The sequence below is a fragment of the Capricornis sumatraensis genome, chromosome 5 (genome assembly GCF_032405125.1).
Source record: "Capricornis sumatraensis isolate serow.1 chromosome 5, serow.2, whole genome shotgun sequence".
Classification (NCBI taxonomy): Eukaryota; Metazoa; Chordata; class Mammalia; order Artiodactyla; family Bovidae; genus Capricornis; species Capricornis sumatraensis.
In genome coordinates, this window is record NC_091073.1 from 110,522,118 (window position 1) to 110,541,339 (window position 19,222).

General features: G+C 40.2%; 2 protein-coding genes across 2 annotated transcripts; one reads left to right on the forward strand and one right to left on the reverse strand.

Moving 5' to 3' along the window:
- Positions 1–1,920: 1,920 nt before the first annotated feature.
- Positions 1,921–2,865, reverse strand: LOC138080340 (olfactory receptor 9A4-like). Its single transcript, XM_068973331.1, has one exon. It carries the CDS (start codon positions 2,863–2,865, stop codon positions 1,921–1,923), a length of 945 nt encoding a protein of 314 aa, XP_068829432.1.
- A 15,046-nt stretch (positions 2,866–17,911) lies between these two features.
- On the forward strand, positions 17,912–18,856 carry LOC138080342 (olfactory receptor 9A4-like). The gene has a single exon (XM_068973332.1). It carries the CDS (start codon positions 17,912–17,914, stop codon positions 18,854–18,856), a length of 945 nt encoding a protein of 314 aa, XP_068829433.1.
- The last annotated feature ends 366 nt before the right edge of the window (positions 18,857–19,222 follow it).

A 19,222-nucleotide genomic window follows, 5' to 3' on the forward strand; every position in this document is an offset into this window, starting at 1 on the left:
CCATATTTTTCACAGAACTAGAACAAATCATTTCAAGATTTGTATGGAAATACAAAAAACCTCGAATAGCCAAAGCAATCTTGAGAAAGAACAATGGAACTGGAGGAATCAATTTGCCTGACTTCAGGCTCTACTACAAAGCCACAGTCATCAAAACAGTATGGTACTGGCACAAAGACAGACATATAGATCAGTGGAACAAAAGCCCAGAGATAAATCCACACACATATGGACACCTTATCTTTGACAAAGAGGCAAGAATATTCAATGGAGTAAAGACAATCTCTTTAACAAGTGGTGCTGGGAAAACTGGTCAACCACTTGTAAAAGAATGAAACTAGATCACTTTCTAACACCGCACACAAAAATAAACTCAAAATGGATTAAAGATCTAAATGTAAGACCAGAAACTATAAAACTCCTAGAGGAGAACATAGGCAAAACACTCTCCGACATAAATCACAGCAGGATCCTCTATGATCCACTTCCCAGAATTCTGGAAATAAAAGCAAAAATAAACAAATGGGATCTAATTAAAATTAAAAGCTTCTGCACAACAAAGGAAAATATAAGCAAGGTGAAAAGACAGCCTTCGGAATGGGAGAAAATAATAGCAAATGAAGCAACTGACAAACAACTAATCTCAAAAATATACAAGCAACTTATGCAGCTCAATTCCAGAAAAATAAACGACCCAATCAAAAAACGGGCCAAAGAACTAAATAGACATTTCTCCAAAGAAGACATATGGATGGCTAACAAACACATGAAAAGATGCTCAACATCACTCATTATCAGAGAAATGCAAATCAAAACCACAATGAGGTACCATTTCACACCAGTCAGAATGGCTGCGATCCAAAAATCTGCAAGCAATAAATGCTGGAGAGGGTGTGGAGAAAAGGGAACCCTCCTACACTGTTGGTGGGAATGCAAACTAGTACAGCCACTATGGAGAACAGTGTGCAGATTCCTTAAAAAATTGCAAATAGAACTACCTTATGACCCAGCAATCCCACTGCTGGGCATACACACCGAGGAAACCAGAACTGAAAGAGACACATGTACCCCAATGTTCATCGCAGCACTGTTTATAATAGCCAGGACATGGAAACAACCTAGATGTCCATCAGCAGATGAATGGATAAGAAAGCTTTGGTACATGTACACAATGCATATTACTCAGCCGTTAAAAAGAATTCATTTGAATCAGTTCTGATGAGATGGATGAAACTGGAGCCAATTATACAGAGTGAAGTAAGCCAGAAAGAAATACACCAATACAGTATACTAACACATATATATGGAATTTAGAAAGATAGCAATGATGACCCTGTATGCAAGACAGGAAAAAAGACACAGCGGTGTATAACGGACTTTTGGACTCAGAGGGAGAGGGAGAGGGTGGGATGATTTGGGAGAATGGCATTCTATCATGTATACTATCATGTAAGAATTGAATCGCCAGTCTATGTCTGACGCAGGATACAGCATGCTTGGGGCTGGTGCATGGGGATGACCCACAGAGATGTTATGGGGAGGGAGGTGGGAGGGGGGTTCATGTTTGGGAACACATGTAAGAATTAAAGATTTTAAAATTAAATTAAAAAAATTAATTAAAAAAAAAGAAAGAAACATCGATGTATATAATTTCTCTGGTTCCTCCCACATCGCAAGAATATGATTCTTTGAGTTCAAGAGTGGATGCAAAATAGCAGTTTAAACTAAGGCAATGATACTCAAGTGAGCAGAAAATGGGTTTTATTTTTACCTGTCTTTACATGGCCTAATCAAAAGTGGTACATCTTATTTAATTTTTGTGATGGTGATGATGCTAAAAGAGAAAAATTAGTATTTTCTAGGTTCCTGAATAATTCATAATGCAGGCTGTTCCACCAAAACAAGGAACTGAGAGAAGAGTTAATCCTTGAGGAGTTGACAGCCACATTTCACTCCATCTCGAAGGGCCTGTTTGACTTTGTCATTCCGGAGAGTGAAGATGAAAGGGTTCAGCAAAGGGGTTAACACGGAAATCAACAGGGAGACTATTTTATTGTACTCAGCTGCCTGCGTTTGCTTGGGTTTCATGTAGAGGAACAAGCAGCTGCCGTAGCCGATGACAACAAAGGTGAAGTGGGAGGCACACGTAGAGAAGGCTTTCCTGCGGCCAGAGGCGGTGGGGATCTTGAGGATGGTGGAGATGATGTAGGTGTAGGAGACAATTGTTGGGGCCAGAGAACCAATGATGATGAAAACAGCCATTAAAAACAGAACAAACTCTGTGAAAACAGTGTCATCACAGGACAGCTTGAGCAACTGACCTCGGTCACAGAAAAAATGGTCTAAGACATTTGATTTGCAGAAGGTAAACTGAAATGTTGCATAGACTGGCCAGATTTCAGAAAGGAACCCAAACACCCATGACCCAATCACCACCGAGATGCAGGTGCAGCTGCTCATAATGGTGTTGTACCTCAAGGGGTTACAGACAGCCACGTAACGGTCCACAGCCATCGCGCCCACCAATGCAAACTCTGTGGTTCCCAGAGCAAGGTACAGGAAGAGCTGGGCAACACATGCAGCCAGGGATACTGTCTGCATCCCGGGGAGCAGCAAGCCCGAGAGCATCGCAGGGACGATAAGGGATGTGATCATGATCTCCAAGGCAGAGAGATGACCGAGGAAGAAATACATGGGGGACTGCAGACGTTTATCGACACAGACAATCACAATAGTGACCATGTTGCCGATTATCGTCACTGAGTAGAAGAGAAAGAATACAGCAAAAAGAACGTGGTGTAGTTCTTGAGACCCTGAGAACCCTAAAAGGCAGAATTCAGTGACACTTGAGTGATTACTCATCATTCAGTCCTTGTTTCTGCTCCTTGGGAAACCTAGAAATCAAAAGAAAAGAAACACTGCTCCACTTGGCCCTTCTTTTAAGAGAGGAGCACAGATTAGGATGAGGAACTATTTCCAATCTGGTGACCAGATGAGGGGCCCCCACTAGGATGCTCCGTACCAAGTCAGACCTAAATGTTGTCACCTCACATCCAGCTAAAAGCTCACTGCCTAGAATGGATGAAGATACCATCATCTCGATGCTGTGAAAAAAACCTCCCTTGGCTTTTTACCCCCAACTAGATGTGCTTTCTCATAGGAAACAAAGGTTAAGGCTTAAAAGAAGCCAGTTTTGATGCTGTGTTAGCCGCTTGGATCTGGGGGTTGTTCTTTTCTCTTTGGCTCATTGCAGCAGATGACATAGTAGCATTTAAGAAGATGTTCAAAGGACTGAAATTTACCCTATGCTTCATCCTGATTGGTACTACAGAGACCCACCTTGGGGTCAGCAGAAGAAAGGCAAGGGGGTCTAAGAGCATTATCTGGTTTCTCCAGATTTAAAAATTTCCCTATTCCCATTAGTGCTCTGAATGGAAACTGAGCCTGGGATAAATTTCTAGGTAGATTCATTCCTATTTAACTCTATTTTTCACAAAGTCTGGGAAGGAAAGAAAGATGGTGCCCAGCATTGACAAGTTTAGATCCAAGGCTCTCAGACACTCCACATGCCTGAATCTCTACCACTTCATCCATCCCACCACACTAACGTCATCTCATCAGGGGACTCTTTCCAATTACCCTCCCTCACATTGGAAAGACATGGTATTCTTAGACTTCAGTTTCCTTCCTAGCACTTACTATTACCTGATATTATTTTTGTGTTTAATTCTTTATCCCAACCTTATTTGAATGTGAAATAAATGAAGCAGTGTACAAAACAAGCATCCCTGTACTGTGGAGCTTATATCCAAGGGGGCAATGGAGATTATTCCAGACACAAAACAAAGAAGGGAAGTATTTAAGATGTTAGTTTACTAACCAGGCCATAGAAAAATAAGGCAAGAAACAGGGACAGGAAATTTAATTTTATTTATTCATGGTCCATGTATGATGTTAGATATAAACCCATGAGAGCAAAGATGCATTTTCTATGTATTATACACAATTATATACAGAAAAATACATTATATGCAAGCTATTCTTGAGATAAGTAGTGGCGAAAATATGACAATTTCTGGTAGAGGATGGACATATGAATGTTTAATATATGGTTTAAAAGTACAAGGTCCTGGCCAAGGCCCATAAGCCATGTCCCCTCTATCCTATTATTCTTAGTCTGCTTTCCTTCTTCTGGTTACCATTTTCCCTTCCTCTCTCCCCTTCCTCGGACCTTCCCAGTATCTCTGTAAATCTTTCACTGATGGGAATCCAGGCTTCAGGGACAGAACTACCAGGAGATCTCTGTGGTCTGCTTTTCCCCCCTTTTGGGTAACCATCACTAGATAAACATCACTAGATAAACACTAGAGAGGAGCCTGCTGAGCAACATCAGGAGCTGCTCCTGCATGAGCACTGGGTCAGAGAAAAGCTGAGTCTGCTCTTCGCTCTGCTGGGGCATTAGGAGAGGAGCCATTTCCCAGCTGCTCCCTGGCCCAGCCTTCAGATTCTTGGCGTCCTCCTCTAGAAGGCAGCCAAGCCAGAACTCCCCATCCTCACCCTCTCTGACACTTTCCTTTGTACAGGGGAACCCTGAGAACACACTCACCTGGATGCACAGGCTCCTCTGCCACTTCTGATGCTCTCTGGAGCTCAGGCAGGGCTAGTCCTGTCTGGCTACTGCTGAGCTGAACACAGGAGTTGGAGCTATTTGGTGCTGCCTCCATGCATGGTGAAGAAGGAAACTGTCCTTAGGGAGGAGTTAGGAAAAACGCCCAGAAATAACAGTGTTGTGGGGAGCAGAGGGTCTCTCTCTCTCTCCTTTTCTCCCACTTCCCTCCTTCCCAAGGGGACTTGGTCATTGAGGACCCTGTTCTTAATTAGCCCAGGCTCAGGGCATCCCTCAGCAAGCAGTCTTGGGAGAGCTGAACAAACTTTGATTCATTCTCATCCTTGAGCAATTAAGTTTCAGAACTTTTTCAACTTTTTTGTTTAATTGGAAACCCAAGATCTCACCAGAGGCTTCTCAATTCAAGGCTGCCTTCTCAAAGACCCCAAGTCTAGGCTTCCAGAAGATGTTTCAAACTCTGAGCAGATCACCCCTTTTGTTCTTTATCCTATGCTCTCCCCAGGATTCACTTGATAATTGAAGCCAAATTCAGCTCATCACCCTCCAATAGGAAAATCTGTAATTGACCTCTAAAATATGCCCCAATAACTTAAAAAAGGGCTGCATTTTGGTCTCAGTCAAAATTTAACCTCAACAAAAATCCCCCGAGGATCTCCAAAACCCCATGGAAAGTTTCTACCCCTAAGTCTAACTGCTCTAGGCTACTGTCTCAGGTTTCCACTCTTCTCATACATGTGGCTTTGTATGATTCCAAGCAAGGCTCTTGCAGGCATTGATCTCCATGGAATGTCCCTGATCACCAGCTGGCCAATTCCATGTAGGAAGAGTATAAAACTAGCCGAATGCAAGTAGTTATATTTACAACCTGGTACAACTGGAAAACATAAATTGGTGCTGGAATGAGGCAGACATGTGAGTTACAAAGCATTTATTGAAATTTGTATTTCATTTTATATATACCTGTTAAATCTGAGAAAGTCACTGTTACAGAAGGCTATAAATTGAGAATAATATTCCTTCCATCCTTCAAACTGCCCATGCCCAACCAGATTGCAATATAATCTTAAACAATCTTTAAAAAATCTTGTAAGCAGATATCTACATATTCCTTTGAAGAAAATGTTGTAAAAATGTTATACACCATTTTACCTTTCATTTAACAATATATAAAAGATACTCTCCCATATTGACACATACTGTTCTACTTTTTTTTGCATTGTGTTCCTTCATATGGATGTCCTGCTGTTTATTAGGCAGCCCTCTGTTGATCAACTTCATTGTTTTCATTGTAAAAATTAAGCTACACTGTTTTCAAAATTTATAAGTCCACAAAAATTTTTTATATATGGAAAAATCCCTAGAGTTAAAATTTCTAGGTGAAGGAATTCCACACTTGTACCTACAGCAGTTTATTGGCACTGAATTATTATACTCTACAGATTTTGGGCTGATTTGAACAACCACGAGCACTGTATGGTAGGAGAGCTCTTTGATCTCCTGATGTAATTCTTACCTAAAATATAATCAAAATTTTATGTTAATTTTAAATTGAAAGACCAAAAATAGGGCATATTTTAAGACAAAACAAATTAAAACCCAATAAAATGGTAAACGTTCTGTAAGATAAACATTACCAACAGTGACTCAAAAAGAAACTGAACAACCAGAAATTTCTAAACATGTTCAGTGAACTGAATTCATTAGAATTGATCTGAATTAGAAACATTCTCAGGGCTTCCCAGGTGGCTCAGTGGATAAAGAATTCTCTTGCAATGTAGGAGACATAGGAGACGTGGGTTGATCTCTGGATCAGGAACATAACCTGGAGGAAGGCATAGCAATCCATGCCCCATATTCTTGCCTGAGAATCTCTTGGACAAGGGAGCCTGGTTGGCTTCAGTCCATAGGGTTGCAAAAACCCAAATATGATTGAAGCAACTGAGCACAAGCAAGAGAAACATTCTCAGAAAGGAAACTACAATTTCAGATGGACTTACTGGTGGATTCAATCAAATGTTTAAGGAAGAAATAGTATCACTCTTATACAAAATCTTCCTAAAAATAAGTAGAAGCAACTCTGCTCCATTCCTCTTATTATCTTATTATTTATACCACCATTATCTTGGTATTGAAGACACCACAGAAAAGTAAATCTACAAACCAATATTCCTCATAAATAGAAATTTTAAAATCCTCATTAAATACTTGAAAATTAAACTCAACAACTATGTCAAAAAAATTAGGGATTTAATTTCACAAATGCCAGATTGATTTAATATTTACAGATCAATTAATATAATTCATTGTGTTTAACAGTATTGAAGATCAGTTCAGTTCAGTAGCTCAGTCCTGTCCAACTCTTTGTGACCCCATGGACGGCAGTATGCCAGGCCTCCCTGTCCATCACCAACTCCCGGAATTTACTCAGACTTATGTCCAGTGAGCCAGTGATGCCATCCAAACTTCTTATCCTCTGTCATCCCCTTCTCCTCCTGCCTTCAATCTTTCCCAGCATCAGGGTCTTTTCAAATGAGTCAGTTCTTTTATTTTTTTTAAATTTTTATTATTATTTATTGTATTATTATTATTATTTTTACTTTACAATATTGTATTGGTTTTGCCACACATCAACATGAATCTGCTGTGGATGTAACACATCTTCCCAATCTCGAACCCCCTTCCCACCTCGCCCCCAACATCATCCCTCCGGGTCATCCCAGTACACCAGCACCAAGCATCCTGCACCCTGCATCGGCAGTTCGTTTCTTATATGATATTATACATGTTTATATCACGTGAGTCAGTTCTTTGCATCAGGTGGCCAAAGTTTTGGAGTTTCAGCTTCAGCATCAGTCCTTCCAATGAACATTCAGGACTGATTTCCTTGAGAATGGACTTGTTGGATCTCCTTGCAGTCCAAGGGACTCTCAAGAGTGTTCTCCAACACCACAGTTCAAAAGCATTAACTCTTCGGCGCTCAGCTTTCTTTATAGTCCAACTCTCACAGCCATACATGACCACTGGAAAAACCATGGCTTTGACTAGACGGACCTTTATTGGCAAAGGTCTCTGCTTTTCAATATGCTGTCTAGGTTGGTCATAACTTTTCTTCCAAGGAGTTCAGTTCAGTTCAGTCACTAAGTCCTGTCTGACTCTTTGCAACCCCATGAACTGAAGCACGCCAGGCCTCCCTTTCCATCACCAACTCCCGGAGTCCACCCAAACCCATGTTCATTGTGTCAGTGATGCCATCCAGCCATCTCATCCTCTGTTGTCCCCTTCTCCTGACCTCAATCTTTCCCAGCAACAGGGTCTTTTCAAATGAGTCAGCTCTTTGCATCAGGTGGCCCAAGTATTGGAGTTTCAGCTTCAACATCAGTCCTTCCAATGATCCCCCAGGACTGATCTCCTTTAGGATGGACTGGTTGGATCTCCTTGCAACCCCAGGGACTCTCAAGAGTCTTCTCCAACACCACAGTTCAAAAGCATCAATTCTTTGGTGCTTAGCTTTCTTCACAGTCCAAATCTCACATCCATATATAACCACTGGAAAAACCACAGCCTTGACTGGACAGAAGTTTATTGGCAAAGTAATTTCTCTGCTTTTTAATATGCTCTCTAGGTTGGTGCTGGAGAAGACTCTTGAGAATCCCTTGGACTGCAAGGAGATCCAACCAGTCCATCCTAAAGGAGACCAGTCCTGGGTGTTCATTGGAAGGACTGATGCTGAAGCTGAAACTCCAGTACTTTGGCCACCTCATGCGAAGAGCTGACTCTTTTGAAAAGACCCTGATGCTGGGAGGGATTGAGGGCAGGAGGAGAAGGGGACAACAAAGGATGAGATGGCTGGATGGCATCACCGACTCGATGCACATGGGTTTGGGTGAACTTCGGGAGTTGGTAATGGACAGGGAGGCCTGGCGTGCTGCAGTTCATGGAGTCGCGAAGAGTCAGACATGACTGAGCGACTGAACTGAACTGAATTGAACTGAGGTTGGTCATAACTTTCCTTCCAAGGAGTAAGTGTCTTTTAATTTCATGGCTGCAATCACCATCTGCAGTGATTTTGGAGCCCAGAAAAATAAAGTCAGCCAATGTTTCCATTGTTTCCCCATCTATTTCCCATGAAGTGATGGGACCAGATGCCATGATCTTAGTTTTCTGAATGTTGAACTTTAAGCCAACTTTTTCACTCTCCTCTTTAACTTTCATCAAGAGGCTCTTTGGTTCTTCTTTGCTTTCTTCCATAAGGGTGGTGTCATCTACATATCTGAGGTTATTGATATTTCTCCTGGCAATCTTGACTCCAGCTTGTGCTTCCTCCAGCCCAGCGTTTCTCTTGATGTACTCTGCATAGAAGTTAAATAAGCAGGGTGACAATATGCATCCTTGATGTACTCCTTTTCCTATTTGGAACCAGTCTGTTGTTCCATGTCCAGTCCTAACTATTGCTTCCTGACCTGCATATTGGTTTCTCAAGAGGCAGGTCAGGTGGTCTGGTATTCCCATCTCTTTCAGAATTTTCCACAATTTATTGTGATCCACACAGTCAAAGACTTTGGCATAGTAAGTGTCTATTAATTTCTTGGCTGCAATGAGCATCTGCAGTGATTTTGGAGCCCAAAAATATAAAATCCGTCACTGTTTCCACATCTATTTGCCATGAAGTGATGGGACAAGATGCCATGATCACTTCAATAGAGGCATAAAAGTTATTTAACAAAAAATCAGCATTTAATGAGTAAAAATGCTCATTCAACTGGGAATAAAGGAAATCTTTTGCAAACTGAAAACACCATCTACCAAAGCCTGATGCTAATATGAAATCTAATGATGACGATAATACTTTCCCCTAAGACAGGAAATAAGACAAAGATTACCTGCTGTCATCCCTTCTACTAAAAATTGTACTGGAATTCCTAACTAGTGCAATATACAGCAAGATAATGAAATTAGAGCATACAGTTAGGAAATAAAGAAATAAAATACTTGTTTACAGACTTAATTCTATATGTAAAAAATCCAAAGTAGTCCACAAAAAAGTAACTAGAACTAATAAATGATTATCGAGATCATAGGATAAAAGTTCAATATTCAAAATGTTATTATTTTACTCTACACTAGCAAGAAACATTGGAAATAGAACTTAAAATATAAAATATAATTTACAATAACATCCAAATATAAAAAAATAAAAGACACATTTAACAAGCTATGTGAGTGACCCAAACACTTAAATCTATAAAACATTGTTAAAATTAAAAAGGACAGAAAAAGGTGAAGAAATATTCTACTTCCATAAATCAGAACACACAATTTTGTGAGAATTAATTCTCTCCAGTTTCATCTATAGAGTCAATGCAATTGCAATTAAATTCCCAGGAGACATTTTTCTTAAACGTTAAAAAGATGACTGTATGATTTCTACACAGTTTTGAAGGACCTAGAATAGTCAAAATATTTTTGAAAAAAAAAAACAAAGTTGGAGGACTCACAATACACATTAAAAGACTTACTACAAAACTACAGTAATCAAGACAGTATGTTACTGATATAATATTATGTGGATCAATGCACATGTAGACCAATAAAATAGAACAGAGAATACAGACACAGATCCAAACATATATCTTTAATTGCTTTTAACTACCGGAATTGTTTGTGAAGAAATGGAGCAACTGGAACTCTCAGACATTGCTGGTGGGAATGCACAATGGTAAAAATAACAGTTAAACATATCAATATCTTACTATACAAACCTGAAATTCCACTATTAGAGTTTCCTAAGATGAAGGAAAACATGCATCCACCAGATATGTTTATAAATATTGGTGGCTTGATTCAGAATAAACTGCAAAAATCCCAATGACAATTTTTAGGTAAAAAAATATATATATTTATTTATTTTAAATAAATGATGGCACATCCAGACAGTGGAATATTGTTGTTGTTCAGTAACTCAGTTGTGTCCGATTCTTTGCAACCCCACAGACTGCAGCATGCCAGGCATCCCTGTTCTTCACTATCTCATGGAATTTGCTCAGATCTATTGCTGAGTTGGAATACTACAGTTCACACACAATTTTGAACTGTATGATTGATGTATCATTATGGATAAGTTTCTGCAGGATTATATCAAGCAAAAGAATCCCAATATAAAGTCAATACTATTTTCAGTTCAATTCAGTCACTCAGTTGTGTCTGACTCTTTGTGACCCCATGGACTGCAGCATGCCAGGCTTCCCTGTCCATCACCAACTCCTGGAGTTCACTCAGACTGATGTCCATTGAGTCAGTGATGCCATTCAACTATCTCATCCTGTGTCATCCCCTTCTCCTCCCGCCTTCAATCTTTCCCAGCATCAGGGTCTTTTCCAGTGAGTCAGTTCTTTGCATCAGGCGGCCAAAGTTTTGGAGTTTCAGCTTCAACATCAGTCCTTCCAATGAATATTCAGGACTGATTTCCTTTAGGATACACTGGTTGGATCTCCTTGCAGTCCAAGGAACTCTCAAGAGTCTTTTCCAACACCACAGTTTCAAAGCATCAACTCTTTGGCACTCAGCTTTCTTTATAGTCCAGCTGTCACATCCATACATGACTACTGGAAAAACCATAGCTTTGACTAGATGGACCTTTGTTGGCAAAGTAGTGTCTCTGCTTTTCAATATGCTGTCTAGGTTGGTCATAACTCTTCTTCCAAGGAGTAAGCATCTTTTAATTTCATGGCTGCAGTCACCATCTGCAGTGATTTTGGAGCCCCCCCCAAATAAAGTCAGCCACTGTTTCCATTGTTTCCCCATCTATTTGCCATGAAGTGATGGGACCAGATGCCATGATTTTAGTTTTCTGAATGTTGAGTTTTACGCCAACTTTCACTTTCATCAAGAGGCTCTTTATTTAATTCTTCTTGGCTTTCTGCCATATGGGTATTATCATCTGGATATCTCAGGTTACTGATATTTCTCCTGGCAATCTTGATCCCAGCTTGTGCTTCATTCAGTCCAACATTTCTCATGATGTACTCTGCATATAAGTTAAATAAGCAGGGTGACAATATACAGCCTTGAGTTGACATACTCCTTTCCTGATTTGGAACCAGTCTGTTGTCCCATGTCCAGTTCTAACTGTTGTGTCTTGACCTGCATACAGGTTTCTCAGAAGGCAGGTCAGGTAGTCTGGTATTCTCATCTCTTGAAGAATTTTCCACAGTTTGTTTTGATCCACACAGTCAAAGGCTTTGTAATAGCCAATAAAGCAGAAATATATGTTTCTCTCTTTCTTTTTTTGATGATCTTCAGATGTTGGCAACTTGATCCCTGGTTCCTCTATCTTTTCTAAATCCAGCTGAAACAACTGGAAGTTCATGGTTCACATACTGTTGAAGCCTGGCTTGGAGAATTTTGAGGATTACTTTGATAGCATGTGAGATGAGTGCAATTGTGTGGTAGTTTGAGCATTCTTTGGCATGCCTTTCTTTGGGATTGAAATGAAAACTGACCTTTTTCAGTTCTGTGGCCACTGCTGAGTTTTCCAAATTTGCTGGCATATTGAGTGCAGCACTTTCACAGCATCATCTTTTAAGATTTGAAATAGCTCAATGGGAATTCCATCACCTCCACTAGCTTTGTTCATAGTGACACTTCTAAGGCCCACTTGACTTCGAATTCCAGGATGTCTGGCTCTAGGTGAGTGATCAGACCATCGTGATTATCTGGGTCGTGAAGCTCTTCTTTGTATGATTCTTCTGTGTATTCTTGCCACCTCTTCTTAATATCTTCTGCTTCTGTTAGGTCCATACCATTTCTGTCCTTTATCGAGGCCATCTTTTCATGAAATGTTCCCTTGGCACCTCTAATTTTCTTAAAGAGATCTCTAGTCTTTCCCATTCTATTGTTTTCCTCTGTTTTTTTGCATTGATCACTGAGGAAGGCTTTCTTATCTCTCCTTGCTATTCTTGGGAACTCTGCATTCAAATGGATATATCTTTCCTTTTCTCCTTTGCTTCTCTTCTTTTCACAGCTACTTGTAAGTCCTCCTCAGACAGCCATTTTGCGTTTTTGTATTTCTTTTTCTTGAGGATGGTCTTGATCCCTGTCTCCTGTACAATGTCACGAACCTCCATCTTGAGTCTATTTTTCATATGTATACATATTTTATAGGTATACCTATGGCCAATTCATGTTGATGTATGGAGAACCCATCACAATATTTTAATTATCTAAATAAAAGTCTAATTAAATTAGACTTTAATTTAAAATTTTAATTATAAATTAAAATTTAAAAAATCAATTTAAGATATATGTTTGGATCTGTGTCTGAATTTTCTATTTTATTGGTCTGCATGTCCTTTGATCTGCATGATGTTATGTCAGTAGCATTCTGTCTTGATTGTGTGTGTTTAGTCACCAAGTCATGTCCGACTCTTTTTTGTGATCCCACGGACTGTAGCCTGCCAAGCCCTTCTGTCCATGGGATTTTCTAGGCAAGAATACGGGGGTGGGTTGCCGCTCCTTCTCCAGGAGATCTTTCCAACACAGGGACTGAACCTGTGTCTCCTGCATTGACATGAAGGTTTTATAACACTGAGCCACCAGGGAAGCCCTCTGTCTTGATTACTGTAGCTTTATAGTAAGTCTTTTAATGCATACTGTGAGTCCTCCAGCTTTGTTACTTTTTAAAAAATTTATTGGGTATTCTAGGTCCTTCATATTTTCACAGAAACGTTAAAGTCACCTTTATGATGTTTTTTTAAAAAGCCTCCTGGGATTTGATTGAAATTGTATTGAGTCTATATACTAATATGGAAAGAATTGAAATTCTAACACAGTTGCAGTTGCATGTTCTGATTTATGAAAATAGAATATTCACCTATTTAGATCTATTTTAATGTCTTTCAGCAGTGTTTTACAATTGTAAGGATACATGCCATGCACAGTTTTTTTTTAATGTGTTCTGTAGTTTTTCATGTTTTTGGATATTATTGTTACAGATTTCTTATTTCCATTTGCAATGTTCATTGCAAGTTTAGAGCAATGCAAGAAATTTTTGTTTATTGAGCTTTTATCCTGTGACCTTGATAATCATTTATTAGTTCTAGTAACTTTTTTGTGGACTTTTTAGGATTTTCTACAAATAGAATTATGTCTGTAAATAAATAATTTTGTTTATTTCCTATGCTTTCCATTGCATTTTCTTTCTGTATTGTATTAGTTAGCACTTCCAGTATGAAGCTGAGTAGAAGTGATGAGAACAGATATCTCTGTCGTGTTCCCTGTCTTAGAAGAAGGCATTGTCTCTTATAAGGCTTCATATTAGCACTATGATTTTGTTAAATGCTACTTTCAGTTTGAGGAAGATTCCTTTGGTTCCTAGCTGAATGAGAGTTGTAATCAAAGGTTATTCTTTTTTGGTAAATAGCTTTTCTGCCCCTCTTGAAGTGGTCATGTAGTTTTTATCTTTACTTCTGTTAACATGGTGATTTATATTAATTAATCTCCTAATATAAACCAACTTGGCATTTCTGGAATAAAATCATCACTTCATTATGGTGTATTGTTTTCTTTACATACAGCTGGATTTGAATGTAGTATTTTTATTAAGGAATTTTGCTTAAATGTTCCTGAGGAATATTGCTTTTTAGGTTTATTTTCCTGTGATGCCTTTAGTATCAAAATAATTCTGGCTTGATAAAAAGAATGGGGTAGTGATCTCTTTTCCTCATTTTTGCTAGAAGATTTTGTGTAGGGTTCATGTTATTTCTTCCATAAATGTTTGATAGAATTCACCAGCAAACCCATCTGAACTTGTAGTTGTCTGTGTGGGAAGGTTTTTAAGTAGGAACTCATTCATTTAACAAATTGTGGGATCAGTTGTTCAATTTCATTTTAGTTAGTTATAGTAATTTTTATTGAAAGAAAAGATTTTCCATGGATTACCAATTGATTTTTCTTTTGAGATATTTTTGTTGCCTTCAATTTAAAATTAAAATGAAATTTTGATTATCCCTTTGGTTGGTTGTGGATCAGGAAGTCAACAACTCACATATCAAAGTGATGTGAAAAACAATCCAGAATCTATAGAGTGTAAATAGTCCCAATGGAAGGAAATAGCTAAAACATATTTAACTTTTGAACTAAAAATTCCAGCTCTATGGATTTGCTTCAAATAAAATTTGTATAGACTTATAAATGTCTGACAATTTATAACATCAATTTTCAAAAAAAAATTAGAAAAAACAACAAAAAGTTATCAATAGAGGGCTTGCTAATAAGGACATGAATAAAATGAAAAACTATGTAAACACAGTATGGCAACATGTGTTGATATGGGAGACACTCTTTTGTATGTTGTTAGGTGAGAGAGTAATGGGGTGGCAAAGAGTCGAACATTACTGAGCAACTGAACACAACAATAAAAGCTGTGAAACAGATTTTCCCAGCATTTTCTTCCAAAGAAAATGTAGATGTTGTTTAGGAAACTTTCCCTAGATTATATGGCAATTGGGTTGGGATCAGACAGTTTGAGGAATGAAGGGAATATTATTCTCAAGTTATACTCTTCCATACCAGTTGACATTCTTGGATTTAACAGGTGTGTTTAAACTTGAATCCAAAAATCTACGTAAATGTTTTGTAAGTCTCACAGGTGTGTCTTACTCCAGCACCAAGCAGATTTTCACTTTAAATTTTGTCGATCGTTCCAGGTTGTAAACAAAACTGCCTCCATTAGACTGTCCTCAAGCTCTTCCTACATAGACGTGCCCAGCTGGTGGTTAGGGAGATGCCATGGAGATTAGTGTCTGCAAGCACCTTGCCTGAGTGCTAATAGGTGCACAGGTATGAGAATAGTGGATACCTGAGACAGTAGAGGAGAACAGATTTGGATTTAGGGGTGGAACTTCTTCACGGGATTTCCAGGGGCCTACAGGTTATTATCAGGAGCCTCTGTATAATGGGTCAAGGAGAATTAAAGCTTTGGGGGGGGGGCTGGTTTGCTGAAGTGAAGCTTTGAGATCCAAATGCAGGCTTTCCTTAAATATTGGGGTATATTTTTGAGTTAATCATTGGAGCTTCCTATAGCTGGATGAGGAGGGAGCTGATTTTGACTCCAATTATCTATGAGAATCCTGGGAAGAGCTTAGGACAAAGAGCAGGAGTGATGACCTACTCAGAGTCTGAGACATCTTCTGGGAACCTAGACTTCGGGCCTTTTTGAAGGCAGACTTGGTATTGAGCCTCTGATGAGCTTTTATTTTCCCTATGAACAAAAAGCTGAAAAAGTTGTGAAATATAATTGCTCAGGGATGGGAAGGACTAAAAGTTTGTTCTGCTTTCCCCAGACAGGATGCCCTAAGCCTGGACTAATTAAGAGCAGGGTCCTCCGTGACTAAGTCCTCTTGGGAAGGAGGGAAGTGGGAGAGCAAAATGAAAGAGAGAGATAGACCCTCTGCTCCCCACAACACTGTTATTTCTGGACATTTTTCCTAACTCCTCCCTGAGGACAGTTTCCTTCTTCACCATGCATGGAGGCAGCACCAAGTAGCTCTGACCCCTGTGTTCAGCTCAGCAGTAACCAGACAGGAGTAGCCCTGCCTGAGCCCCAGAGAACATCAGAAGTGTCAGAGGAGCCTGTGCATTCAGGTGAGTGTCTTCTCAGGGTTCCCCTGTACAAAGGAAAGTGTCGGAGAGGGTGAGGATGGGGAGTTCTGGCTTGGCTGCCTTCTAGAGGAGGATCCCTAGAGTCTGGAGGCTGGGCCGGGGAGCAGCTGCAGAGTGGAGAGCAGAGTCAGCTCTTCTCTGGCCCGGTGCTCCTGCAGGCGCAGTTCCTGGTGATGCTCAGCAGGCTCCTCTCTCGTGTTTCTTCATCTAGTGGTGGTTACAGAAAACTGGGGAAAAGCAGACCCCTGAGATCTCCCAATGGTTCTGTCTTTGAAGCCTGGATTCCCATCGGTGAAAGATTTATAGAGTTATTGGAGAAGTCTCAGGAAGGGATGAGGGGAAGGGAAAAAGGGAATGTGAAGAACGAAGGCAATCCAAGAACAGTAGGATCTCAGAGCTGCGGCCTTACTACCTGACCAGGACCATGTGGTATTCAGTCATAAAGACTGTCCATTCACTCGTCATTTGTCAAAATGTTTCAGCATTTCTTTGGCTCCAGAATGTTTAGGACATTTCTTGTCTCTTTGGAGTTTACCCTTCAGTATCAAGTTCAACAAAATAAGTGAATTTCCTCTCCTGCTTCCTCGTTTCATTTTTCTTGGCATGATGGATGAACTGTTTTATATACTTGTTTATGGAATAGCTTCCATTCTCTCCTTGAATCTAAGCACTGCACACAGGGATTTTTAGTTTGCTGTGTTCATTGCAGCATTTGTTTAATGTCAAACGAAGGAGCGAAGTAAGAAATTGAGTGTATAACATCATGTCAGATAGTGCTATGAAGTGCTATGAAGAAAGCTAACTATCAGAAATGAACAGGTCTTTCAAGTTTTGGGGAAGGTGAATGGAAAGAGTCCTCCGAGGAGATGAAAGTAGCATGGTTGGATAGCCAAAGTGAGGGGCAGACATCCAGACAACCTGAGTAACTGAGCACCTTGGACCTAAACTTGTGAAAGTCAGGTACCACCTTTCTTTCCTGTCAAACTTTTGTGGGGGTGTGGGGGGATGGTGTAAGAGAAGACTGAATCTGCAAAGGGAAATCATCTTAAGCTCCAGAGTTTCCATTAGGAATACTACCTGATTTGTAACATAGAGATCTTAATCTGGGGAAAGCAGAGATGGTGCTCTGGGACCCTCTGCCTCTCTTCTGCTGAACCCTAAAGAATCTCTGTAATACCCACCACGATGAAGGATGGGATAAAATTCACTCTTTTGAACATCCTCTGGAATGTCACTATATCATCTGCTACAGGTAAGCTAAGAGGAAAGAACAAAACCTGGATCTAAGGGACTGACTCAGCATCAAAACCGGCCAATTTTTAAGGTCTTAACCTGTGAAAATGCACATCTAGTGGAGGAAAAACACAAGAAAGGCGTTCTTCACACCAGTGGAGAGGATGCAATCTTCATCCATTCGAGGCAGTGAATTTTCAACTGGACCGGGGGTGACAACATTTACATCTGACTTTGTGCAGAGCATCCTCATAGAGGCACCTCACCTGGTCCCCTGGTTGGAAACGGTTCCTCATCCTAGGCTGTCCTTCTCTCTTGAGAGCTGGACCTTGTGGAGCAGCATTTCTTTTCTTTTGATCTCTAGGTTTCCCAAGGAGCAGAAACAAGGACTGAATGATGAGCAATCACTCAAGTGTCACTGAATTCTGCCTTTTAGGGTTCCCTGGGTCCCAGGAACTCCATCACATTCTTTTTGCTGTATTCTTTCTCTTTTACTCAGTGACAGTAATGGGGAACACCGTCATCATTGTGATTATCTGTGTTGATAAACATCTACATTCCCCCATGTATTTCTTCCTTGCTCATCTCTCCGCCGTGGAAATGCTGTCAACATCTGTTATCGTCCCCGTGATGCTCTGGGGGTTGCTGCTCCCTGGGATGCAGACAGTATCTCTGGCTGCATGTGTTGCCCAGCTCTTCCTGTACCTTGCTCTGGGAACCACAGAGTTTGCCCTGTTGGGAGTGATGGCTGTGGACCGTTACGTGGCTGTCTGTAACCCCTTGAGGTACAACACCATTATGAACAGCCACACCTGCATCTCGGTGGTGATTGGGTCATGGGTGTTTGGGTTCCTTTCTGAAATCTGGCCAGTCTATGCCACATTTCAGTTTACCTTCTGCAAATCAAATGTCTTAGACCATTTTTACTGTGACCGAGGTCAGTTGCTCAAACTGTCCTGTGAAGACACTGTTTTCACAGAATTTGTTCTGTTTTTAATGGCTGTTTTCATCATCATTGGTTCACTGATTCCAACAGTTGTCTCCTACACCTACATCATCTCCACCATCCTCAAGATCCCCACCGCCTCTGGCCGCAGGAAAGCCTTCTCTACGTGTGCCTCCCACTTCACCTTTGTTGTCATCGGCTACGGCAGCTGCTTGTTCCTCTATGTGAAACCCAAGCAAACACAGGCAGCCGAGTACAATAAGATAGTTTCCCTGCTTATTTATGTGTTAACCCCTTTCCTGAGCCCTTTCATCTACACTCTCCGGAATGACAAAGTCAAACAGGCTCTTCGAGATGGAGTGAAAAGTTGCTGTCAGCTCATCAAAGATTAACTGTTCTCTTAATTTAGATGGTATGAAATTGACTTTAGATGAGTCAGTTATCTAGAATATGCTACTCTTACATTGTCTCCATTATGAACATAAAATAGAATCTACAATTCCTGATCAGGCCATGGAAGTAGACAAGGCATGTGAAAATGAGATCCGGGCTCTACTCACTAGAAACTCATAATGTTTGTTTCTATTTGCTTCCCCTGTGAACTCAAGAAAGCATATTCTGAGGATGTGGGAAGACCTAGAAAAAAGAAAAGCATACATTTTCATAAATGTTCTATGGCACCCATATTGGTTTACAATTTTCTTGAAAATGTGTTTCCTGGAGGAGTAATGAAATGGGCATGTGAGGGGTGAGATGGA

Excerpts from the sequence above, each read along its gene's own strand:
- LOC138080340 (XM_068973331.1), bottom strand. The coding sequence starts at position 2,865 with ATGATGAGTAATCACTCAAGTGTCACTGAATTCTGCCTTTTAGGGTTC.
- LOC138080342 (XM_068973332.1), top strand. The coding sequence starts at position 17,912 with ATGATGAGCAATCACTCAAGTGTCACTGAATTCTGCCTTTTAGGGTTC.